Here is a 27,889-nt window from a genome sequence, read left to right on the forward strand (position 1 = left end):
GAAAGTTCATTGCTTCCCTCCAGACGAATGGACAGAGACTGTTAGAAACAAGTACCAACCATTTTTCAAGGTCTGAGTGGTATGTTTCCAGTGCTTTCTTCTGTTTCTATGTAGAATCCACAGTAGGATTCAATCTACTCTCTAAGTCGATCTTGGGAATTAGGATGGGGGGGGGGGGGGGGCGATTTGGAGAGAGTTCGGCTTTTAATAGTATATTCATTTCCCGGCTTTAGTCTGATGCTGACTGGCGTCCTCTCGCTGTACTTCAAGAAAATAAGTATCGCTCAGGTAGTTGCGTAATCCATATTCCGAGAAGCTGGCATTTAACTCTTTATGGTTGTAGCTTTTGAGAGCTGGTCAGTTTTGGAAGAGTTAATTGAGTTTCCTTTCTACAGTCTTCATATGAAATGTGGATCCCATAGAGCTTAGAATCATTTTATTTTAGTTTGCAACAACTTTAAGAACATTGCCTTGTACCGATCATTCTCAGTTTTTCAACTGATTAAAAAAGTTTTGTAATCTGTAACTTATATTTTGATATCCCTAATATCCTACAACTTCCCTATGGCTTGCCTAACCTTAAGTAATAAATATAACCAACGGCATTTCTAGGATGTCTGCTTCATTTTAACGAGTTTCCCTTGTGTGCAGTGGTTTGGAAGGAATAAGGCGTGCAAAGGTGTTAACAAGTGTCATACGCTCACAGGTTAGCAAGAGTGATTGCTCTAGAAGCTACTGAGCCATTCTTTAAACTTTTCCTTCTCTGTTAATTGTGTTACTATTTGTGTTAATTGTTTGCTTTAACATCTAATTTCCGCAGGCACTAGGTCAGCTAATTGCACGTGCCCTTCTTTACGACGGGCAGCCATTTCCAATATACATCCAACCACAGCAGTCATTTGTCGAACATATGATTGTTCAAAATGGTTCAAATGGCTCTGAGCACTATGCGACTCAACTGCTGAGGTCATCAGTCGCCTAGAACTTAGAACTAATTAAACCTAACTAACCTAAGGACAGCACACAACACCCAGCCATCACGAGGCAGAGAAAATCCCTAACCCCGCCGGGAATCGAACCCGGGAACCCGGGCGTGGGAAGCGAGAACGCTACCGCACGACCACGAGATGCGGGCTGAACATATGATTGTCAGTGGAAGTTCATGCACCTACATCTACATGATTACTCTGCAATTCAAAATTAAATGTCTTGCAGAGGATTCACAGAATCACCCTTAAGCTACTTCCGTAGCGTTCCACTCTCGAAAACCGAGCGGGAAAAACAAACATTTAAATCTTTTCGTGAGAGCTCTGATTTTTCTTATTTTAATATGATGGTCATTTCTCCCTGTGTAGGTGGATACCAATAAAATATTTTCACAGTCTGAGGGAAAAGCTGATGATTGAAATTTCATGAGAAAGTCCTGCCGCAGCAAAATACGCCTTTGTTTTAATGACACTTATCCGTGACACGGTTCCCCCTTTTTGCGGTAGTACAAAGACCTTTGCCGACGTCCTATTTGATGCGGATGCATTACTTGTCCTTTAATCAGTTATTTGCACATTTAATTTAAAATAAATAACACATAAAGGTAGTCAGCCCAAAGTAAAATGGGAAACAAAGACTAGATCTATGTGATTACTTAAGTAATTTATGTAAACCACAAACAGCACATACCGCTTTGGCGATTTGACGATGAATGACATATACGTCTTCTCAGTCTAGTGAAGCACAGCTTAAGCTTCTAGAGAGATGAATCGCAATTAAATGTACCATGACCGCGATAGCATTACTCGGTCCCGGCAGAAACCAAAATTACGTGTCGTAGTTGATTATTGGACTGGTATGCAACCGCTTGTCATTGGATGCAGAATTAGTTAACAGATTTATAATTGATCGACTTAAGCAACAAATTCCCATTGTTTGTTATCATGTATTACCAAAGAGATATACCACAGCAGAGAGCTGTCGTGTCTCGCATTAGTGAAGCGCAGAATACTGGATCACATTCAGAGTTACACAGCAGAACTATACAAAACGGAACGTAAAAATTTCAAAACCAGTGCTATGACCGTAGAGTTCGTTTCTCAGGCGTCAATAATAGTAATTGGAAAGAAAAATATTTGTAGCGGCATTTGTATTACTTGCTACCTCGTATACGAGCAGTCTCTCCACGCTTCTTTGGTACCGTCTACGTTTTATGTATATTAAGAAATAAAAAATAAAAGGTGGTGAAGGAAAAATAAAGTTTAACCCTGTGTAGGAAATTCGAACCATCATGTTGTTTTCTTTACTTAAATATAGTCCCTTCATTCTCCTTACTGACGGCACATTTCTTGGGAGTTTACAGCTAGTTACCAGCACAAAGTCACATCTCGTACATGCCTAGCAAGCAGTTATTTCTTCTGAGGTGACGTTGGTGTATATATTGCACCTCTGCTTTGTATTTGAAACAACCTGCCTGCACGGATATTCTGGTAAAAATTGTGTAGTATTTCACTGTAAGTACTGTATTGTACCTCCTAGTGAACGTCTACTGATTTTTCTCGGTACAGACAGAAAGTTTGTCTATAGATGTGTCTATATTAGCTAGAAAAATTGTTTTTATGGGTGCCAAGAATAATCACTGATATCAATAAGGGCACCTATCCTATAAAATCATAGATCTCCTTTCGAGGGCAGACTGTTTGTGTTGATGTGTGAGTATGAAAGGAGATGGGGTGGGGAGGGAGAGAGGGCGGTACTGATGAAGGTGAAAAGGGAGGGAAACAGTGAGAGGGAGAAAGAGAATGAATGAGGGAGGGTGGGAGGAAGAGGTCGTGCTCCTGTGAGAATTCTTATCAAGAAATTAATCTGTTGATGTTGATAATACAACATAAATATTCCTACCTAAACAAGGACTACTCCATGCTCACCCCCTCCCTCCCCTCCCCCCCCCCCCCCCCCACACACACACACACCACCTGTCGAAAGATATTAGAGCACATAGTACATGGGAAAGAAAAGTAAAGAATGATACACCATGCACAGACAGTGATCAATGTAAGACGTAGCTACTACGGTACGAAGATTGTGTTTTCGAAATTAGGCACGTATATACAAAAAGGGAGAAAGCAACTATGAAATTTACTATAAAATGTATACAGCAAGAGGGTTGTTTTGGGGAAGGAGACCAGACAGCGAGGTCATCGGTCGCATCGGATTAGGGAAGGATGGGGAAGGAAGTCAGCCGTGCCCTTTGAGAGGAACCAACCCGGCATTTGCCTGGAGAGATTTAGGGAAATCACGGGAAACCTAAATCAGGATGGCCGGACGCGGGATTGAACCGTCGTCCTTCCGAATGCGAGTCCAGTGTCTAACCACTGCGTCACCTCGCTCGGTTATACACCAAGAATTAGGCTTGGTTGGAATATGTAAGTTACTGCATACTACACAAAACAATGGATAAATAAGTAACGCAAGAGGTTGTCTATAGATGTGTCTATATTAGCTAGAAAAAGTGTTTTTGTGGGGAAAATGCAACAACGAAGCCGAAGGGAAATAAAGAAAACCTAACTCGGTTATTAGGGAGTTGTGGTGAGCACGTCACTCAATGTTTGTAGAAATAAGATGAGTAACTGATGACACACATTCTTCAACCACAGTGAAATATAATTAAAATATCCTGCCGTCAGTCTCATTGCAAATGCTGCGCTGCTTCAGGGCTTCAGTGAAAGTAATATTGTTTGTGTATGTGTACGTAAAGCCGGAAAAAGGAGCTGTAAATTATGTAACAGGACTATGATTTAAACATAAACATAAATACGTCGTATCTCAACGAATTGTTATTTTGCACATGGCAGGTGCGGTGTTTAGAATACAGCAAGAAAATGTTATACGAAAGGAAACATTGTATTGCGTTATCTGAAGATGTGTCAAAAGTTCAGAACACATCTTGGTATAAATAAGTATGAACTGTGTCTCGCTGCTGCATTGCTTCATGTAATTCAATTCGTAATTGAGAGTTCAACCTCAACTAACATGGATTAATTAACGTTTCTGCCCTCATTCATTCCCGAGCTTTTCCGATATGTCTTTCCTACTGTTGTAACGAATATAGTATTCAGATAATCCTTCGCTGATCAGCTATCTAGTCTCTTTACATGAAAGTAAAGCAAACTGGAATGAAGTAAACGATAAAACTGCCTCTGTAGAGGAAGAAATATTTTAAACAAAATGCAATGAAGTGCTAAAAATTTGAAGTATACTCGACTAAAAATTACTTCGGCAGAGTACCGTGTTCACTGGAATGAGAAGAGAAATGTAGGTCATAACTAGACAACGCGCGTCTTTGCGGGACGGTGCCGTTTGTTTAGTTGAAACTGAATCACGGAGCTGCGCTGAGCCGTTCGACAACTCCCCCCTGCTCGTTCTTCAGCGCGTCAGCAACGATCCATTTGGCACGCCCGTCGCCCATCGCCTTAACAGTTCAGTTTGCACCCCTAACTTGCCACCGTCGAGGTTGGCAACTTCCAAAGTTACGGCGTACCAACTTCCTTCACGTGAGGATCAGCACTGCGTTCGCACGCGGAAAAGAAATATTTTACACCTGTTTCCCCGTAAATGAGTTTCAGAATAAGACTGCACGAATCATGTTCGCTGGTTCCTGTTTAAAGTCATTTTTGTACGAGAACTGTTATTTACAGCATAATTCACTTGTGAGCTTTTTGTCAGATTTGGGAGTGGCAGAACTGTATAGACGAAGTCACAAAACGTAAGAGACTCGTTATAAGGAACCACGACAAAAAAGAGACGCAAGCGATTTGAGACTTATGCTTTCTGATATGCTAGTGTTCAATGATGAAAAACAGGTGGATGTTTAAGCGATTAGTTATTGGTATACTTCTAACGGCCAAAATGCTTAAAATTTATTTTCTCAAATTGTCTTCTCTTTTGCTTGAGGTAAATATTGGCTTGAAGAGTATATTGTACTAAGGACGTCACATACAGCACAGTACATTGTAGCGAAGGCGTCGTTGTACGATCCACAGCCAGATTATTACCACCCAATGTAAATTTTTGCACAAGCAGTTTAGGTTTCTATGTTAAAATGGGGGCTCGCCCACCTTCTACAGTGTAAAAACAATTTTTAACCATCAGGACTGTTACTTGAGAATCTATAACAGCAATCAAGACAAAAATACAAATAATTATATTAAACACCATTGTCCCTTTCCTTGCAATAGCGTCCTTCTAAAGCGTGCCTCCACATCATCGATCCACGCTATAAAACAAACCAAAATGAAATGGCGAATGCAGCCCTGGGCATTGGTTGCGTAACAGCTACAGCCAATCGTTAACTCGGTCCACACACCTCCGAGAAGTCACCCGAATATAGACACATAACTAATTTATGTGACACGGATGGATCCTTCTGCAGGTGTGTGGGCTTGAATACTGTTACTGCAAAGTTGCCAGTACTCAGTAATGGATGAGCCATCTAATTTTGGTTTGATCTATCCGCTGCATCCGTTGCAAGCACATATAAGAGGACATGGGTCATGGGAAGTGAGCACGAATTGTAGCGTATTTATTTTTTCTCTTGATCCCATTTATAAACTATTGCGTAATAGTTCTGCTGATGGGGACTTGCCCTTTTGAAGCGCCTCAATTTTGTGTTTTTTACTGCGAAACGTAGTTGATCCGACATTGTAACAATGATTGTATCGGCCATTACGTCGGGTCCCTAATGGATAAAATCAGAGTTTGCGTATGTTACATTACATTCGCAAACCGACTTAGGTATGAACAGTGCTGCCCCGCAATATGCAGAACGAAGATGGAGAACGCATTTTATAAACGTAATATAATAGCACTGGGAAGAAAACGGCACTCGAGACGGTGTGTGGGCACTATGTGTGAGAGTCGTGTGTGGATGATATGAGAAAAACTAAGTAAACCAAGCAAAATATGTCACCCACAGGACACGTGGCGTTGTTCCTGTCTGTAATCATCACTTGCCTTGATATTGGCCGTGCATACGGCTAGGAAGAGAGCCCTTCGTCCTCTGTTCCAAGTAATCGGAGACATTTCCTACGGCATTCAGTTCGGTTGATTTAGCGTGAAGTCGAGGTGTGACAGGACGGCATAGTGTTCGAAAACCATGATCGTGTATGTGTGAACAGTTCTGACAGACGGGAGTTTCTACAGAATAGTCACCATGAAGATGTTTAAGAAATGGCTTCACTTAGTTGCTGGGACTGACGAAATACTCATTCTGACACATCCCCACGGTAACCAGAATGAGTGGGACCTATACCATAATGAAAATAACGAAGTGACTGACAGTTAAGCAAGGGAGGGGCGATGTTGTCGCTTAACGTTTGTCACTGCACACAATATAGATGCGACAGCAGCAGCTGGACATTACTGTTCTGGACACATTCATGCTCTGACCATTACCGTGCGGTATTGAGTTCGCTTGGCAGAGCACTTTTTTGCGCGTTTTTGCAATCCGTGTAAGATATCATATGACGTAAAGTAAACAGACCTCACGAGGAAACAATGCAGATGAGCCAGGATTGTTACGTTAGTGGCCACAAGCATCGCCGGAAAGTGAGGGTGGTAACTGACAAAAGGGTAGCACTGCGATACGACAACAGTGGACAGATTAGATGGCAACTCTGTGGTTGGTCGTTGGTATTGCAGTTATCACGTAAACACCTAAATGTGAATCACGTTTGTTTTTAGATCCGTCTGTAGTCATGGTACGAAAAACACCGCCAGAACGTCAAAGAACATTCTCTGACCAGAACTAAACGCCCACATTGTACGTTCGACGCCTCACGAGGTAAAAGACACAACGCCTTCCGTCTGCTAGCGTCCAATGTCTGTGTTGTTTTGTGGACTGAAGACGTGCATGTTTCTATATCGCTATGATCGATGGCTGTTTGCGAGGTACTCTACTCGAAACCTCCGTTTTACGCAGGTCCCTACGCTATGTTCGCTCGGAAATTGCTCAAATGTAACTGCGTTTATCGAAAACTGCAGTTCCTTCAGGGATGGAAAATGATTTCCACTGACACCATATGACATTCTTCACCAGTTACCGTTTGGTATCGCGCGCTGCGGAATTTGAATCCCCGCCAGACGTCATGGACGTCGAAGAAGAGGTCTCTGCACCATCGCGCCGTAAGCTGTGGCACCGCGCGCGTCTTGGCCCGCATTTGGTGTGAGTTCGCTACAGTGGAACACGTGGTTCCAGCTGCCAATAGGGGCGCCCACGATATTTATGAGCCGGCCTCTCTCAGCCACCGACCAGCTACTACTGGTAACCCCAGATACTCCAACCGCCGAAAAACAGGCAACTGCAGGGAAACCGTAGTGTACACAGCACGCAAATCAGCCACACACACCAGCTCCACTGTGAGCTGATCCATGACCGATCGCCCACTAATTTATGACGACCTTGAACTGTTACAGAGACGCAGCAGCTGCAGCAAGCCCTAGGACGAGCTTCCTCAACGACAAAGGTAACGATGCACGATACCTCGCACTAACATAACCACACCTTGCATGCACTGTCGCAGCTAGCAAGCCGCTACTGCCCTTACTACCCGTCCTAGGGTGGCAGAGGTTTTTCCATTGGCTCTTGCCTTGGCACTTTTTTTTCCTCTGCCCTTACAACCGCCCTTACGATCGCTTTCGTCCAGTTACTATCTCCTGAAGGACCATGTAAATGAGGAATCTTACCCAGCCCGCATCCTGTGACTCCTGATTCAAAAACTAACATGTTATACGAGGGTGACAGTAGAACGTTTGGTTTGGTTACCACGTTGGTGTGGGCGTGGAGGGGCCCCATCCTCGGCAAAATCAGCCAGCGAGTCTAATTGTTTCGTGAGTCTCGACACATCACCTCGACAACAGACAGCGTGTACATCGTTCTTTGTTTTCGTTAATAGTGGACGTCTTGGATTCGTTTGGTTGTCTGTGTCAGTCCGTTGCTTCTTGCGTGTTGTCGTCGTAAGGTCTCTCTCCATTGTCCGACGTTGTTTCGTGTCAGTCCTTTCCGTTCGTTTGTTTGTTCGCCGGGTGCTCTCCGTTTGGTCCCGCCGCTCTCTCGCCCACCCCGAGACCGTTCCGGTCGTGGTCACAACAGGTTACAACATACCGTCTGTTAACTTCTGTTCGTACGTCATGTTACAGGGCCAGGAACTTTGGATACTCCACATTGATATAACTTCATTTTTAGTGTGGTCATGGGCACGTCCCATCATGAGACTATCTATCTTTGCGTCACGTCTCTGCGTCGACCCATGTTACAGCGCTGATTCCACACAACCGACTAGTTAGTGCACATTGCTTCGCCGGCGTGACTTCGTCACCAATGGAATGGTCTCTATGTAATCTGTATCGCTCCAAAGCGAACACTGTTTTTTTTCTCAAGGGGTAACTTATATTTGGCCAGCTGAGGTTGCTTGCACCATATGAAATCCCTCTGGCGTAAGCGACTGCACAAGGCTTTGTATTATATGTTCATACCAGATTGCCCTTGCATATTAACTGCGATACCTATCAACTGCAGTCGTGAAATTAGTTTGCACTGGCGCGTGAAGACGATAGCCGCTACATTATCTGAATGTGTATTTAGCGAGTGTTGTGCACAGGCGTCCTTGTCATGACAGTTACGAGCACGAATGATTCACAGCTCGGTCGAAATCTCAGAATTAGGAGACAATAGGGTGATCGGGAATGGCAAAAAGACTACGTTGATTTTTTAGGTGGCACCAGATTACTTGCAGAGGTGTACATTACGTCTGCACGTTAACAGTAACTATTTAGAGCTTACATCAATGACTTTCTAACAGTATCCCTTGCTGTTGTCACCCATGAGAAGAGAGTGTGAAGAGAGCAGCCAATCAGTAACTTTTGTTATCTGAATATAGTTGAATTTGAGTATGGTCCAAAACACCTTCAGTGTGTCTGTGAGAAATGGATGTAAAGACAGTATTCGAATGACTCATCTTGCTGTAGTTACGTGCTCTTAAGATATGGTGATTAAACATTCTGATGTGCTTACCTTTAGGGATTCTGTGGTCCTCATGAAGTTCTTTCGTCTTTGAACAATACGTGTTAGACAAAAACTTACAATGGCAAGCTGGTTCGCATGTATTTTGTTACGCTCCTATTTACGAAAAGCTGAAACGGCCTAGTGACAGATTGGAATAGAGCAGATGTGAAATGAAGAGAATATAAATATAGGGCCAATGTGAGCTCTCCAGCAGAATTACACCATTTCCTTTTCTATGTTATCTCTGTAGTGGCGATATTAGCTTACTTCTACTGCATTTACTACAAAATATCTCCACGTTTCGTGAACTGCCAAAACGTTTGCAGTTATTCTGACATTGTGTGAAGATCAACCGTACAGAAACATAAATAAATTAAATGTTTCCTAAAAGTGGTGCATACGCGACAAATACGCTAAGGTTGATTACATAAAATTTTCTAGTGCCGTAACAAAATACTACAAACTTAACTAAACATGGACAGACGATCTTTCTCTCTCTCCCAGTTTTATTCACTGATACAGCTTTTCTTCACTGTTTCCCTATTCCACACCCACGGATTAATCATCACTGTGCACTATCTTTCACAAGAAATCTAACTAAAATATTATACTCACAGTAACCCAGTCCATAAACGTAATAGCATGAGTTTCAAAGCACACTTCTGTAACTTTTCCAGCAGCACAGGTTATTTTCCACAATTTATTTGTTTTATTATTTCATTTAGCAAAATATAGGTTATTGTACTTAGGATGTCACGGACAGTGTGTTTCATTGTGACAGCGTTGTCGCTCTTCAATTCGCAGCCAGACTGTAATCGCCTACCTGATGTAAGAGAGAGTCTGTAATTGGAGGGCTGTAGCCTGTGGGACGGGGTATACACTATGTGATCAAAAGTATCCGGACACCTCCATGAACATATGTTTCTTATATTAGGTTCATTGTATTGCCACGAACTGCAAGCTACTCCATCTCAGCGATCTCAGTAGTCAATAGACATCGTGAGAGAGCAGAATGGGGCGCTCGGTGGAACTCACGGACTTCGAACGTGGTCAGGTTATAGTGTGTCGCTTGCGTCATATATCTGCGAGCGAGATTTCCCCTAGGTCCACTGTTTCCGATGTGATAGTGAAGTGGAGACGTGAAGGGACACGTACAGCGAAAAAGCGTATGGGCCGACGTCGTCTGTTCACTGACAGAGACCGCCGACAGTTGAAGAGGGTCGTAATGTGTAATAAGCAGACCATCACATAGGAATTCCAAACTGCATTAGGATCCACTTCAAGTAGTGTGACAGTTAGGCGGGAGGTGAGAAAACTTGCATTTCATGGTCGAGCGGCTGCTCAGAAGCCACAGATCACCCCTGTAAACGCCGAACAACACCTCGCTTGATGTAAGGAGCGTAAACATTGGACGATTGAACAGTGGAAAAAACGTTGTGTGGAATGATGAATCACGATACATAATGTGGCGATCTGATGGCAGGGTCTAGGTATGGCTAATAGCCGGTGAATGTCGTCTGCCAGTGTGTGTAGTGCCAACAGTAAAATTCCGAGACAATGTTGTTATGGTGTGGTCGTGTTTTTCATGGAGGGGCCTTACACCCCTTGTTGTTCTGCGTGGCACTATCACAGCACAGGCCTACATTGATGTTTTATGCACCATCTTGCTTCCCACTGTTGAAGAGCGAATCGGGGATGGCGATTGCATCTTTCGAATAGTTCAAATGGCTCTGAGCACTTTGGGACTTAACACCTGAGGTCATCAGTCCCCTAGAAAATCATGGCAGAGGCAGGATTCGAACCTGCGACCGTAGCAGTCGACCAGTTCCGAACTGAAGCACCTAGAACCACTCGGCCACAGCGGCCGGCTTGCGTCTTTCGAAACGATCGAACACCTGTTCATAATGCACGGCCCGTGTTGGATTGGTTACACAACAACATCCCTGTAATGAACTGGCCTGCACAGAGTCCTGACCTGGATCCTATGGAACACCTTCGGAATATTTTGGAACGCCGACTTCGTACCAGGCCTCACCGTCCGACATCGATACCTCTCCTCAGTGCAGCACTTCGTGACGTATGATCTGTCATTCCCCAAGAAACCTTCCAGCACCTGATTAAACGTATGCCTGCGAGAGTCGAAGCTGATATCAAGGCTAAGGGTGGGCCAACACCATATATTCCAGCATTACTTGTAAGTCATTTGCCGCCAGGTCTCCGGATACTTTTGATCACATAGTGTAGATCGAATCTTCTGTTTCAGAGAACATCTGCTCGACAAACAACATTCTTCAGCACCAAGTGGTATCTGGAATTGAGCACTAATGCTATCTTAGTTGATAGTAAATGTTTATTGATAAATGACAAAATATGCTCACGAGATATGCACCAAATGCTTTAACTATTATTTCAAAAACTTTTAATCGACAAAAGTAAGGAAAGTTAGTAATTCATTTTTTCTTTTTAGGACTCACAACAATTAAAATCGGTGGACAAAGCCCATAACTTCGCTTAGGCTGTTGCTTCACTTCATTTGACAGTATCGGGAAATTTCAGTATAGCTAGCATCAGCAACGTGTTCAATTGATATACCGATGACATGTATAAGCACCAGTATTTTAGAGGATGTTAAGTTCCCTAGTGCTGCTGTGGACATAGATTTTACAGTATGCCCTACTGCTGGGCTGCGATGAAGTCAAGATGTGATCCCCTGTGCATCTGAGGATGGCAGCGGTGAGAGCCCATAAATCGTTCATTATACAAAAGAAATAAATAAACTGACGATTGTTTTCGGCGTCAGTATCAAATTATCTCAGTTTATCATAAGATGGCACTTCCATCACGATAGAAAGTTTACGTATAATAACAGCTCTCTTTAAATGCGCTTAAATAGTGAGTACAAAAGACAAATGGGCGGCTGTTTACAGGATCAGCATTTTATATAGAAAGCTTCTAAGACCATATTAATATTTAGGTGTAATACTGAGAAGTTTTATGGTGTGCGTCGGTCACCGAAAACCTTTAGTAGGGAAGGTGAGTTGAAAAAATAATTTTTTGAAGCGTTCTGGCAACTGAAGAAACAGTTTTTCGAAGGATTATGGTGAAGTATAGTGTGTCTCTAAACTAAATTCTGTACCAGACTGTGAAGAATTCTAGACTTTTGATACGGTGCTGTACCTCGAGGATAGTGTACACAGGAACATATGATGTTCCTGCTCTAGAGAGTGACTTTAGCGCCACATGAAGGAGCGATCGCTAGGGACCGCCATAAGGAGCATCCTGCGTTTTCTACTGTATTTTTTTTGTCGTGAGACATGAGGTGGTGTGAAACTCTTCTGAAACTGCGAAGGTTAAAACAAAACAGGGTGGGATGCTTAGTGATGGAATGAATCTTATTCACGAAAACGCGTTATCCTGTACTGACTATCGAAGGAAGAACTAAAACCGTTTGGGTGGACGGCTTTTGAGTATCCTTCTTGGAGCAGAGAGTTGATGCTAGGTGACTTCTTCCCCAGCAGGCTGTCTACTCAGCCCCTCACGACCGACGGTGAATTCAAGGATGCTGTCAACAACTGGCTGTGTAGCAGACGGCACCATTATCTGATGAGTGGATAAAGGAGCTGGCATTACGGCAGGACAAATCATTTTAACTGTGTGGCGACTATGTGGAGAAGTAAATTCGACATGTAAGTACAGATTTTGTAAAAAAATCCCTTTTTATTATCCGATCAGAAGTTTAATGGGCAATAGCTCCGGTAAACCAAGAAATCTATGACATCCACTGCTTAATGAGGGTACCATTATTTTCCCACGTTTTGGAGCCTAAGTACATTTCAGATGCATATGACGTCCGGCTTAGGAAGCTGTTGGTATGTACCTTACCACGAATTCGCTCCAAGACAAATACCGGTAAAACCTGTAGAAGAAACAAGGTAGGTCGCCAACACCGATTTAATGCTGAATACGATAGACACTTGTAAAAATGACATAGAGTATAATAACAAATCTCTAAGCATTTAATGAAGAAAGTTATATCCTTAAACGTATATTCTTCTCAAAGGTTGAAGCAGATAAGAGTAAAGATCTGCGCTGCATATTTTTTCCAACTTAAGCTGTGACAATTCGAAATGTTCTGAAACAGCTCATTTATGAAACACACTAACGTTTACGCACCCAATGGATGATTTCACATACTGAGTTAAGTTGGAGAACTTTTAAGCGAGTTACCATGATTGCATATTATCACTCACCCCACAAAGAACCTAAATATGAAGTGGCTTCAATGAATATATGACTAGGCAACAAAACAGCAGCAACTTTTCTTAAGCAGATAGCTTTGCAGTCATTGTTCACACGGTTCTGTCACTATTATGAACGAGCTGTGCGGATACAGTACTGTTCCTTTGGCCAATGCTAAAGTCAAAATGACCACAACTACTGTACGTCGTCCAAAATCGCCTGTACATAAGACATTATCTTTACGCCTGCTACACAACCGTGTTTTCGTTGAAAATGAATAATTTCAAACAGCTGCAACTTGCTGTAATTGAGCTCAGTGCAAAGGAGAGCTATCAACCTTCCGGGATCAGCAGATGGCTATAAACTGTGCCCAAAGATGATCTCTAAAAAATGTTTCAAATGGCTCTGAACACTATGAGACTTATCTTCTAAGGTCATAAGTCCCCTAGAACATAGAACTACTTACACCTAACTAACCTAAGGACATCACACACATCCATTCCAGAGGCAGAATTCGAACCTGCGACCGTAGCAGTCGCTCGGTTCCGGACTGAAGCGCCTAGAACCGCTCGGCCACCGCGGCCGGCAAAGACGATCTGTTAACGTAAAATATACACCAGTGAATGAAGTTGTTTACAGGAGCATAAACAAGCGCAGTCAGGGAATACAGGTGGAGGACATTCACTGCGGCTACCGAGTCGATTCCTTGGTGAGTGGACGAGAGAATGAAACACGCAACAACTCACTAAAAGAAGGTTATACAGTAACTGAGGAACGAAACATATAACAAATACAGAGAAGCTACAGCGTATTGGTTACAGGAAAATGTGTTAGTACATTGAAGAAAAGAAGCATCGGACGGCCACATTCAATGCTGAGGAGAGTCAAAACAATTTTTTATGAGCTTAAAAGCAATGCAATTGACATCACAAGTGCAAAAGGAATCCTACTATTAATCGCAGTGGACAGAGCGGATATAAGAAAATTGTTCATTGAGGGCTTCACGGAAGAGAAGGAAATGTCTTCTAATGTAATAGAAAATGAAATGGATATTGATTTGGAACGTATATGAGATTCAATACTCTAGTCACAGTTTAACAGATGTCTGAAAAAGTAACAAACTAACAACGCGGAAGGAATGGATTTTTAAAATCGCTGTGGAAAGTGGCAACGGAACGATTACTCATATGTGTTGAATCTGTGTCACTGGAGACATACCGTACCATTTGACTTTCGGAAGAACGCTATTCTGAAATCCCTAAGACACCAGGGGCAGATAAATGTGGTAGGTATTGCACTATCCAAGTCGGTGACAAGAATAATGTAGACGAATGGGGAAAGAAGTGGAGGATCTATGAGAAGACGTTCAGTTTACCTTTAGTAAAGGTAAATGCACGAGAGAAGCAGTTCATAATGAAGGTAAGGTGGAATAAAATTAACGATACTTTCACAGGACTTCTTATGCGGCTGGAAGCGAATTCCTCTCTCGTACATACTATGTACTATGAGTACTACACTCAGGTAAAGGGTTTGACGTATAAGACAAAATCGAGGCGGACCGTATCAGGCCACTCTGACAACTGATGACATAAAAAGAAAAAAAATAAAGAACTAGTTGTGACTAATTGTGAAGAACTGCGTACAACGGTGTGCCACTTACATTTTACAAAGAGCAGTTGACGTATGGGTTCAGTGCTGGAGAAAATGCGTAGCTTTTACGGCGAACAGTTTGTTTACAGGTACCATCAGTAAAACTAGATTTTCAGTCTGAGGTGCAAGTAATAAGAACACAGTCACTTTCTCGATGTTATCAGGACAATCCTTGCGGGTAGAATACTTGGTTTTCTGTTTTAGTGAAATCCACTACACACGAACGTAGTTTGGAGTAGTAATGCTGAGAGTGAAGTTCAAAAGTGTTCAAATGTGTGTGAGTTCTTAAGCGACCAAGCTGCAGAGGTCGTCGGCCCCTAGTCTTACACACTATTTTAACTAACTTAAACTAACCTATGTTAAGAACAACCCACATACTCATGCCCGAGGGAGGACTCGAACCTCCGGCGGGAGGAGCCACGCAGTCAGTGACACTGCGCCTCTAACCACGCGGCCAATCCGCGCAGCGAGAGTGAAGTGTTTTGAGATATATCTTCTTTCTCTTAACATACCACTATATCGGAATGTAGTGACGTAAGCGATATTATGAAATTATTTATGTACTGAATGCGCAAATATTCATAAACACTTACTCAAACCTGTGAACCAGACTTTATAGGGGAAGGCGGGGCAAGATGGGAAAGCTAACTTTAAATCCTTACAAAAGGGACAAAAACAAACAAATTCGAGTAGGTTTGAATATCATTTGTTTGCTTAACCATTGAATTACAATAGCATGCAAAGAAACCTGCAAACTTTGAAACATCCCCTTAGAAAAATTATAAATGACTGTGCTTAGCCTGACACACAATATTTTTAGCGCAACGCAATTTGACTTTTAATAATCCCTACAAAAGAATGGCCCTGACCAACAATAACCTATACCTTTCATGAATCACTTACCTCACAAAAATCTTCATTACTCGAACTACTGCAATACAGCGAGCGCCAATACTGACAGCTAAATAAAAGATTCTAACTACTGACGTCACTAACTACTGATAGGCATGGTTAGCAAATGAAACATTTTGATTGAGAAGAAACGATGTATTTACCTTAATAATGTTCAAAAGTCATTATATATATATATATATATATATATATATATATATATATATATATATATATATATATATATATCAGTTCATGACATCCAGTCTTACAAATTTACTGTCTCTGATGGGCACACGTCCAGATCATCCGCTCTCAAAACTCAGCCATCTCTCTCCCCACATCCACCACTGCTGGCGGCTCACCTCCAACTGCGCAACGCTACGCACTGTTAACAGCCAATTGCCCAACACTACAATAGCAAATTCCAAAAATGCAAACCAGCCACAGATTGCACACAGCACAGTCAGTGATTTTCATATAGAGCGCTACACGGCGTTACCAACATAAAAACCTAAACAGCCTACTTACAACATGTTATATTTAGTTAGAAATATCTCGATTTGAAACATAAACTACGAATTTCCCGTCTTGCCCCATTTGCGGGGTAAGATGGGGAACTAGCATGAATTCATCTCAAGCTTAAATAAGGACTGGAATAACGAAATCATGTGACGATAAGGTTTCGTAACGTGGTTCTGCGAATTTTGGAATCAGGTATTACGTTTTATTTAGGCCTCTTACTTTCACATAGTACACAAGTGTGGACAGCCTCGTCATCATCACTTTCTATCCCTGCACAAGTGTCGTGGGCCCTACGTCAGCAGCTAATACACCGTATCCAGCCTCCTCCAGAGAAGTCATAGCAGTATAAACATTATTCACTCTCTTCCTCGTTGTCATTCGACCTCAGTTTATTATCCCTTGAGCATGAAGGGGTGGTTAAGACGTCGGTAACGTTCGTCACTTTTTCGTTGTCATTATGCCCTTTTGGAAGAAGAAACTTCCTGGCAGATTAAAACTGCCAGGAAGTTTCATATCAGCGCACACTCCGCTGCAGACTGAAAATGTCATTCTGGTCTTTGAGAAGAGCTTTCGTTTACATGCAGCACGTTTGGGGACTCATTTAGTTTAATTTCTTCAGATAGTTCACTCCTATAAAGAGATTCGGTTAAAACAATTGGTTTTCCACGCCTGTTAGATGGTTTCTTTTGTTTTTTTTTTTACCCACCTTTGGAATAGCTAACACCATTTCAGGGCTGGTAACCTGAAAGTTAGACGAAACAGAGGCTTGATCGTCAGTTGTTAATTTTTCAGGTATTTTACGTCTTGACATCTCTGGTATTTCGTCTTCCGTTTCTGTAACTCCAGATGTGTGAGCTCGATTAATGTCTGTAGTTGAACAGGGAAGGTAATCACTTTCTTGAAACACATTTCTATTTACAGGCCAAAAGCCTGTTTCCCGAAACCCGTTCACTGCTGTGGACATTGTAGCTGAATGAATGAGGCCTTTGCCGAACAAACTTGCGATCTGATGCAGCATAAAAACTTTTCCAGGATGGGTGCGAAGCCACGATCTTACTGAGAGGTTTCAGAAATGCCACGTCCAATGGTAGGAGACGGTGTGAGCAGTGTGGTGGCAAACACAGCAAGACAACCCTATTTTCGGGGGGCCACATCTATCAGTTCTAAATTCTTGGTGTGCGTTTTGTGGCCGTCCAATATGAGAAATATTAGTCTTTCCGTTGACGCTCCAGTAAAAGCAATAAACTTCTTAAACCAAGTCAAAAATAGTTCTTTCGTCATCCAACCAGTTTTTAGGACTTCTGCCCAGGCACGAGGGGGAGGCCAGTCTCAAACGCTTGTTGCATTCGTTTTCGAGGATAATTTAACATAGGTGGTACGTAGCACCCCGACGCTGAAACACAGATTTCTGCTGTCACAGTCTGGCCTCTTTCTGCTGAAGTAACTGCTCCCACCTGTCTGCACCCTTTCAAAGCAACCACCTTTGTGTGACCTTTTGGAATGACTGTTAAACCAGTCTCGTCGCAATTGAAAATTCTGTCTCCCGTAAACTTGAATGTGTCTAATTGACTTTCTAACAGATCGAAAAACCGATCTACAGCAACTCGATTAAACCCCATTGCTTGTTAGATTGACGTGGCCTCTGGTTTTCGAATTGTTAATGTAGGATTTCGTGCAAGAAACCCATTTAACCAATCTCTTCCAGCATATTTGGCTGCAGTAATAAGCAGACGTTTGATGTTGTTTCGTTCAGCTAGCTGAAAAGCAGGTTCACAAAGTTCTTTAAGTGTTAAGCCTAAATATTGTGCTTCCATCTATGTTAAGTAGTCTTTAAGTTCTGCTTCTTGTTCTGGGGTAAATTCACTAGAGACTGGTCCTAGCTTTTTCACAACTGCGTAGCCAGGACTAGCACGTTTCTTTGCCACATGTCGTTCAATCGTTGTCTGTGGGACGTTGAACTGTTGAGCAGCCCTGAAAGAACCCGTATGACCTTCTATAACAGCATTTACAGCGCCTTCCATTGACTCCAATGACCAGTCTTGCCTAGACGTTTGTCGCCGATACTTGCGAACCATCTGAAATAAAGCACGTGGAACGTACTATTGAGTCAGATCACGCCTGGTAATCTATATTATATAGTGAATACCATATTTCCAATAGTCAGTCGTTAAAACATACCAAGAATACTGACTTTGCACGTTTTGTGTTTTTTTATTCACCATGTAGCCTAAGGCACTCTTTGTAATTAATTAGGAAACGTTGGAATAACGAATACCATTCTATTTACAATTGTATTCAACGTATAATGTACGTGTTCAAAACCCGCAGTGAGGTAAACTCATGAGACGATGAGAACGTAATGGTTGGACAAATAGTAGGGGCAAGACGGGAAAGCTCCCCATCTTGCCCCACCCCGTCTTGGCCCCTGCCATGCTGTCAGGTTATGTTACGCTTACATGAACACTATTTAGTGAACATTGACTACTGACACAGCAGTTTACTGTTAATAAGACATACTATTCAGTGCTATATATACAGTCTGGGCAAATGTTCACGAAACGCGTTTTACGATCTCGAAAGGTGTAAAACATTCCAAATCAGTATAACAATTGGACGTACCTTGCAAAGCTCACAGAAACCGCCGCGAAACTAAGGTTCAGCAATGTCGAACACTGGGACCTGTGTATTGATGATGTTGACGTAGCTATCCACAGATGGCAGCACCCTAACTGTAGATTATAGCCCTTCCCCGTCTTACCCCATCTCCCCGTCTTGCCACGCCTTTCCCTACGTCTTCATAATGTGATTTATTCATACTGCAGCACAAATACATCAAAGGAAGACATGAACTGTAAGCAGTGAAGCAGCAGCAATACTTTGCTATTGTGGATACCTTATTGTCCTTCTGCCAGGAGCACGTGCCCTTCTTGTTGATGATTTTACAGGCAAGGATGGCATCCTCGCGTGCGTTGACCTCCGTGTATTCCGGCTGCTGCTCGAACCGTTGCAGACCTCCAGCTTCAAGGATACCTGCAGCACAGAAAGAGAATCACCGCTCAAAAGGAGCGAGTGATAAATCTGAAAAGAAATTACTCAGAAAAATTATTTCACGCTGTTGTAAATTAGGGACATGAGAAAGATAAGCGTTTAATCTTCTGTCGACGACGTCCGTGGAAGGACTGGGAAGGTAATCAGCTGTATTCATTTTAAAAAAGTTACCAACCTAGCCTTAAGAGTGGAACGGTATCCGTTGTAAGTGGAATTCTGTAGGCCCCCTATAGGAACACTTCTCCTGTCTACATTATCTCTACGTAGTTTGTACAATATTACTGTATATAGGGCAGCCAGAAACAGCCTGAAAAGGTTCAAAAAATGGCTCTGAGCACTATGGGACTCAACTGCTGAGGTCATTAGTCCCCTAGAACTTAGAACTAGTTAAACCTAACTAACCTAAGGACATCACAAACATCCATGCCCGAGGCAGGATTCGAACCTGCGACCGTAGCGGTCTTGCGGTTCCAGACTGCAGCGCCTTTAACCGCACGGCCACTTCGGCCGGCCCTGAAAAGGTTGTAAGGGCGTTGCAGGATAGGATGTGTTGAGAAATATTACGAAAAAAATATAATAGGATGTGCTGTTTTCGAGTTAATTAGCACGGAAGTAAGCAAATCATATCGATGTGCGCTGATTCAAGCAACTCCACCGATTCAATTAAAGTCAGTTGTTCTCACAACATAGATCAAACCGCACGAGATGTTCTGACTTTGGTTCAGGTTCGATCCTTTCTACCGTTTCATGTTGAATTTTTGTATTGCTCTATTGTTCGGTTGTAGGAAACCATACGAAGGTCAGGTTTGGTGGCACTGTCTCTGGCGGGTCGTTGAATTTGTGCTAACGTTAATGATTATTAACTCGAAAGCGGCGCAGAGTATAGAATTTTTTGTTAACAATTATTTTTAAGCACAACTTACCATGCTCAGTTCTTACAAGCTTTTCAAGCAATTTCAGCCAACCCTGTTTAACTCTGCCATCTCAGTACCCATACTTCTTTATGTGATTTATTGCTGGAATTACTGACGTTCATTCAGTGACAAATAAACAGGGAAGCAATCTGCACTTGAATAACTGTTCTTCAAGCTTTGACAGAAGAACGTGCACCGTTCAAGAGGGGGATTTTCAGTAAGTTCCAGCGACATTTCATAAAATTGGGTGATAAACTCCCAAGAATCAGAATCAATGTCGAAAGGTGTTCTTCTGACTCATTCCTTTTCTTTACGGAAATTCCTCGCTGTAGTAAGAACCTTTTCCCGTAATGTGTTACTTATACGTAATCTCTCACAGCTACTCTCAAGTATTATAAATACGTGAGGCCTCTTTTGTGTAGAAATTTTCCAATCAGCGTTTTGTACACTAAGTACTGACGTGGTTCATGAGGAGATGTTGCGATTTAGCATAATAGCACTGAACCACATAAATCAAAGAAAATGAACAAAATAACCAATGACCTCAAAATATTTCGCAAAAATTAATTTGATAGTCCTACAACGATCCTTAGAAACAACTCACGGAGAAACATTTCGTGTGTGACATGTGAAGTGCATGTCCACATATACATGGGTTACACATTACAACATGCAGATCAATTCTGAATCTGCGCGTGAATTAAACTTTACGAAAAAATGGTATGGAAAATCACTTGGAGGAGAAACAAAGAATTACGAGGAATATTCTTGGTCCAGAGAAAAGGGACAGAGACAGATTGAAGTCGATTAAAACAACAGAGAAATTAACAAAACTGGCAGCAATCATTAAAAAACGAAGATTACAATTTTATGAGCATTTTCAATGATTCTCGACAGTAAAGTTAGCGATAAACATTATAATCTATATAGGAAAATTAAAGATTCTGCTATGGGTCCACCAAGTTAAAAAGGACCAAGAGAAAGTCTTGGCAGGAGGAGAGAAAAAAAGGTGGAGCTGCCTTAATTTATTTTTATTTTCCTCGAATCTGTGGCCTTAAGAACGGACGTTTCCATGAATGTCTCTAGTTATATCAACCGACCTTCTTGCACTAAACACAAAACACAATAGGATATGGAGTGAGCTACCTCTCCTTAAAAAAGATTGTATCCGCTCTAGTTGTCGATGCCTTGAAATTGCTTCCCCTTTACTCTGGGTCGCCTTCTACTTTCGTGGCCGCAGACCATCTGGTGGTTTGCTTATTTGTAAGGACTGCGATTTAGACGCTTCGGTTAACAAGCCATTCAGTGCCCGGCGTCAGCAGTCGAAGCGATGACGCGCAACGCCTCACAGACGGCTGACCCATTTCTAAGGGGGTCTACTCTCTCGTTAGGAAAATTGCGTCCTTAGCAGAGTCTCCTCCAATGTCGCTCCTGGCCCGTTCAAAGGCAATTCAGGCTTTCTTCTGTATAACTCGTTTCAGCATTCAATAAGAAGAGAAAAAGAGGAGGCAGTCGAAAAGTGTCGCACAAACTGAACGCAACGTATCATTTGTCAACACGGAAACTGTGTCAATGATACATTTTTTGCGGAGTAGTGAAGGTTTCACGAAAAGCAGCGAGTTGTCTGTCGAAATAAGGGTGAGGGAAGTTAGGAAAACAAGATTACTCATCCACTCAATTATTCATATTGTGGCTATAGTTTTGACCACTTACACAAACCAATTATGTGTAAATACGGTGTTATCAGATACTTCAGAATGTCAGCTAACGTCTCTAGGTCATTAATAAATTATTTGTTTAATGAACAAGATGCTCCACTATTGATAATGTGGTTTACATATGATGAACTGACTATAGGGATTTAAATATTTATATGAAAAGTACGACATGTAAAATGAAATAAATTCCCAGTAAGGGGGTTTACCAGTCTATTTGCGAAACTAAGGCACAATTAGAATTTTACTGTACGAATGTGGGAAAATGTGTATGACATACATACTTTCTCCATAGCCTGTAGCGTCTTTCGGCCTGCCACGCCCGGATTCCCGGGTTTGATTCCCGGCGGGGTCAGGGATTTTCTCTGCCTCGTAATGACTGAGTGTTGTGTGCTGTCCTTAGGTCAGATAGGTTTAAGTACTTCTAAGTTCGAAGGGACTGATGACCATAGATGTTAAGTCCCATAGTGCTCAGAGCCATTTGAACCAACGTCTTTCGGCTATATACAGCTAGCATCAAAGCGACAGTCTCGTAAGTACGCATCTGAGACAAAGTTCAGCATTGAACCCTTGTTGTGTATTCACACATGTAGTTGTATGAAATTGCAGCTGACTTCAGACGTGATTTCCGAACTTATAGGAAAAGTTTAACTGTCTTCCCTAGTTGTTTCCGAAATAAACAAACCCGTGAGTCGACCTTAACGCAAATGTGTTCCAGTTGTACACCAGTATCATGATGCATATGATATAAGCGTGCTACTAGAATAAGGAGCTACTGGATGCTGAACGAAAGGATGTTCGCCTTAACTGAAACTTAAACGCTATTATGTCACTCGTAATATGTGATAGGTAAACCAATTTTTATTTTGCCCATGACATCTATAAAATTCGGAACTAAGTCGATACATTCCAACAGACGATAGCTGTGTACTGTAGCACCGCTGCTGAAGATGGGTGAAACCCTGAAACACGTTCTGGCATTAATTAAAAATAAGTTGTTGGCTGCCACTTTTTTTTTTTACTAGGAACGAGAAGAGGTGGTAGCAAAGGATTCCTGTTAGACATCGTTCATCCTTTCAAGTACAACAAGCCTTCTCTAGCTTTCCTGGGTAACAGAAGTGTGTCCAAAAAACCTCGGGAAATATCTTTCAGAAGTCCCCGAGCACTTCATGTCAAGACCGCAACTGAAGCGCAGATCCAGACTATGCTTACCACCGTGCATTAATGATGAAAATGTTGTCTGGGGTTCGCGATACTGCTTCTGGATGCTTGCGATACAATACCTGGAAGATTAAGGGAAATGAATGTTTCTTGTTGTTGTTAATTAAACATAGCTGACGACAGTCTTTGGAGACTATTTGAGGGTAATTCTCCGAAAACCAGAAAAGGACTTACAGTGTAGCGTTCACTGCCTCACGGGGAAAATCTGTCTTCCGACCTCAGTTCTACAGCGCTGGAAGCGTGTCAGTCACTCGAAGTGAGGATTTAGAAGCTGAATTTAGCCCTATTTATAGGCGGTAATTCGAAACGTTTTCGTTACAGGAATTTATGTATAATCTACGCGGGGTACCTTCTGTTAGTATTCTACCAATTGCTTTTAGGTATCGAGTTATGGATACACTACAGGACAGATATTTCGACAGGTCAGTTTTAAATGCAACAAACTTTGTAATTGTCATACATTTTTTAGACTCACGTTCACTGTCACAACTTTATATAGTTGTTAGTCTTGAATATCTACTATTTTTCAGAGTCTAAAACGTAATTTGTTTCGGTTTTGCTCATAACCAGAATCTGTCAGTTAAGATAGGAAAATAAATGAGTAGTTGTTTTATAGAGAAACACAGACAAATTCACATGCACAGGTACACATATTGGATGGATTGTGGGCGGAGGGCTGCATCCTTTCAGAATTATTGAAGTCCATGGGAGATCGTACCACGGCAGTAGCGAAATATCGTGAGACTCAAAGAAAAATGTGCTAGTTCCAAGTCCAGAGAAGCCAGACGCTGAAAGCTGACGTTACGAAATTATAAGCATAAGTTACTGTTGGAAAGGACGTGAATTTTTATAAGCTATCCACTGGTAAGGTCAGATTTGGCTTCGTATAAAAGTAGGAACACTCAAAACAACAATGACCCTGGGACTTACGTTGAGAGTTGGGCTGAAGACTGACAAACCCACGTATATAGAACAATTAGATTTAGAAGAAGCTGTTGATAATGGTATCTCCAACACAGTCACTAAAATTCTAAAAGCAGCTCCCCAAATAAAATGTAGTGTCCCAAAAATTATTCACAACTTCTATAGAAACCAGATCACAGTTGTAAGAATCTAAGGATATGAAAATGAAGAAGTACTTGATAATGGAGTGGTTCAAGGCTGTAGCCTGTAACAGACGTTGCTGGAACTTTACGTCACTTAGTAACTTCATACTATGTGTGAACGCCAGTACCAAACACTTATTAAATGTTTTTTAGCTGTAAAACTTTGTGGTACTATTTTTCCAAATAAGAAAAGTAGGCCAATGGAACACTTATCCATTGAAGGACCATGAGTTGGGATAACATCCAATGGAATATAAAGACCACTTAAGGCATGTCTATCACTCATTAAATATTACAAACATACAGAGTACAGAGGTAACATTGGTATCAACGGAAGTATCTTCGTTTTTGAAATGTTTATTTATGCTGCGTATTAACGTAAATGCAATGTGAAACCAAATGGCAGATATTTTAAAAAGCCAGGTAGAGAGACTTCTTCCCAAATATACTGGAAAATCATTCTTTCATTTCCTTGTATTAGATAATTTACTGGAAATCGATAATGATACAAAGTGGTTGAAGCTTACAAAACGTCTTCTTCTTCATTTTCGACGGTGAAGAAACGGGTACCTGAAATCATACCAAGCCGTGCACGAAAGTAGTTCTGTCAATACCCGTAATAAAGCAACAATCCCAGATGAATGCATCGAGAAAGACACAGAATCGTATTTTAGGATGGGCGATTACCTTAAGTATTTCAGTAGAATTGTGAAGGTTAGTTTTGGGGAAAATTTGGTTTCTTCTGAGAGCAGTACTTTTTATGTCCAAAACAACGCGCCGTAAATGGAACCTGACTCATATTACGAGTTAATTTTCATTGTCGATTAATTATATATCAATAGTGTCATGCCAGATATGATACAGCGATAAAAGCTGAGAGTGGAAACCTGTGGTCAAGCACCAAAGTGGATGAAGTCGGTGCCGGTATCAATATGGTCTGTTTCTTCTTCCATTCTGTAGGCGCTTCTGTAAGTAGGCTGTTTAGGTTTCTATGTTGGTAAAGCCACGTAGCGCTCTGTAAGAAAATCACTGGCTGTACTGTGTGCAGTCTGTGGCTGGTTGGACTCATGGTTGGAATATTCGCTTGTGTTGTGTTGGACAGTTGGATGTGAACAGCTCGTAGCGTTGTGTAGTTGGAAGTGAGCCGCCAGCAGTGGTGGATGTGGGGAGAGAGATGGCAGAGTTTTGAGAAATTACTATGTGAGCACGATCTGCACGTGTTTCCGTCAGTGAAAGGAAATTTGTTTAATTGGATGCCACAAAATTATATATATATATATATATATATATATATATATATATATATATATATATGAAGACTTTTGAACGATATTAAGGTAAATACATTGTTTGTTCTCTATAAAAATCTTTCATTTGCTAACTATGCCCATCAGTATTTAGTGCCTTAAGTAGTTAGAATATTTTATTTAACTGGCGGTATTGGCGCTTGCTGTATTGCAGTACTTCGAGTAACGAAGATTTTTATGAGGTAAGTGATTCATGAAAGGTATAGGTTATTGTTAGTTCAAAAAATGGTTCAAATGGCTCTGAGCACTATAGGACTTAACATCTATGGTCATCAGTCCCCTAGAACTTAGAACTACTTAAACCTAACTAACCTAAGGACATCACACAACACCCAGTCATCACGAGGCAGAGAAAATCCATGACCCCGCCGGGAATCGAACCCGGGAACCCGGGCGCGGGAAGCGAGAACGCTACCGCACGACCACGAGCTGCGGACCTATTGTTAGTCAGGGCCATTTTGTTGTAGGGATAATTGAAAGTCAGACTGCGTTGCGCTAAAAATATTGTGTGTCAGTTTATTGATGATCAGAATAAGTAAAGACAGAAATGTGTGCGTACGTTGAGTTTCGCTCAGCTGTTTGAAAACCAAATAACATAGAAGTTTATCAGAACAGTAATTCACAGTTATTATAAGGGGATGTTTTACTTTCTCCTATCGCTTACCTTGAAATGGCCAAAAAAAAAAAAAAAAATTAAAATACATGGGCAAGTCATCTAAAACAGCTGTCCGATAAATATGTGAATATAGAGTGTCTCACTGCAAATGGCAATCTACGGAGCAACGTATCACCGGAAGCAGGAGAACTGAACTGTACTTCCAACCATTCGTATTTAGGCCTTCCGTGTTCTCTCCTAGAGGGACTGATGCCAAAACCAAGTTAGTTAATGGTTACGGGACTCTGATGGCTGATCATCTGATCATCCTCCTCCCAGTACAAACCTGATTTAGCAATGTAATATTTGAAACCGAATCGAGATTATGCCTTTTTTCTTCTTCGGACCGCTAATTGAAATCAGGTACTTCTACTTACTTCTTTTTGTCCATTTTAAAGTATGTAGTATCTGGCAACAGAACAAGTGTAGTAGTTTACAGCCATAGAGTAACAATTACTTTACTTTATTTGTAATTATTTTTATGTATACATGAAGAACCAAAGGGGAAGACCTACGGCACGACGCGCCAAGTCGGAGGGGGAGAACTAAATGACGCTCCTAGTGTGTAATAGACACTGAGGAGAAAAAAAACAAAACAGCATCAGACACGGCGGAAGTGATGCACCATTGTAGTGACGCCGGGTCACCCGGCGAGTCTTCTCGTTTCAGCCCATGTTGTGCCTCGTCCGTTCGTTAACGTATGAAGATTATTCGGGGAGTTAGTTCCGATCGGTAGCGTAATGGAAGCCACTGTGAAAATCAGAAGTGTTTCATTTGCAACAGTTAGTTACACGTTCCAGCTACTTCTCTACATAGTCGCCTTGCGTAGCAACGCCTCACCGGAACGAGGAGAGCTGAACTGTACTTCCAACCATCCAGATTCAGGTCATCCGTGTTTTCTCCTAGAGTGACTGCTGCAGATATCAGCTTAGCTACGGGACTCTGAAGTCAGATCATCCGATCATTCTCGAGATACAAATCTGCTTTGGCACTGTAACTGTTGAAACTGTGCTCTTAGACATTAGTCATACCGTTGTGCCAGCTTTCCAATGCTCTCGTCATAGAAGACAGCCGCCTGTCCTACCGTCAATACTCTAGTACGGTCTGCAGCTCGTTGATCGTACCAAATTATTGTCTTCAAAGCAAGAGGTTGATATGAGCAGAGACGAAAGTAAGGGGCAGCCAGTTACGAGCTGTATTGTGGGTGAACAAACACTTCCCATCGAAAATGCTGCACGAGAATCTTCATTGCACCAGCAGAGTGCGCCCGAGTACTGTCTTGAAGAAGGAACCGCGTGGCAGTTGTGTTACGTGGGCTGCATGACGTCGTGTGGAATCTCTCGCCAGACCCTCACACTTGGCGGGAGTCGCTATTTCCTAGGCACCTTTACGTGCTCACTGTGCACTCAGAACTGAGAGAGCGACGCGACGCGATCGATGGCAATACTAGAGACACAGCTCGATACATCTGTGCAAAATTTCATCGGATTTTCAGTGGTTTCCACTTGGCGACCGATCGGATCATACTTTCCGAATAGCCCACGTGTATGATCAGTCACATCAACCTCT

The 27,889-nt window shown here is 42.0% G+C and overlaps 1 protein-coding gene across 1 annotated transcript in view; it reads right to left on the minus strand.

The window, feature by feature from the left end:
* The window catches only part of LOC124616483 (irregular chiasm C-roughest protein), a 337,995-nt gene that overhangs the window by 245,007 nt on the left and 65,099 nt on the right, over positions 1–27,889 (minus strand). Inside the window, exon 3 of the mRNA XM_047144794.1 lies at positions 19,248–19,384. Within this exon, the coding sequence (XP_047000750.1) occupies positions 19,248–19,384 (137 nt within the window). The remainder of the gene's footprint in view (positions 1–19,247; positions 19,385–27,889) is intronic.

The sequence above is a fragment of the Schistocerca americana genome, chromosome 5, assembly GCF_021461395.2.
Source record: "Schistocerca americana isolate TAMUIC-IGC-003095 chromosome 5, iqSchAmer2.1, whole genome shotgun sequence".
Classification (NCBI taxonomy): domain Eukaryota; kingdom Metazoa; phylum Arthropoda; class Insecta; order Orthoptera; family Acrididae; genus Schistocerca; species Schistocerca americana.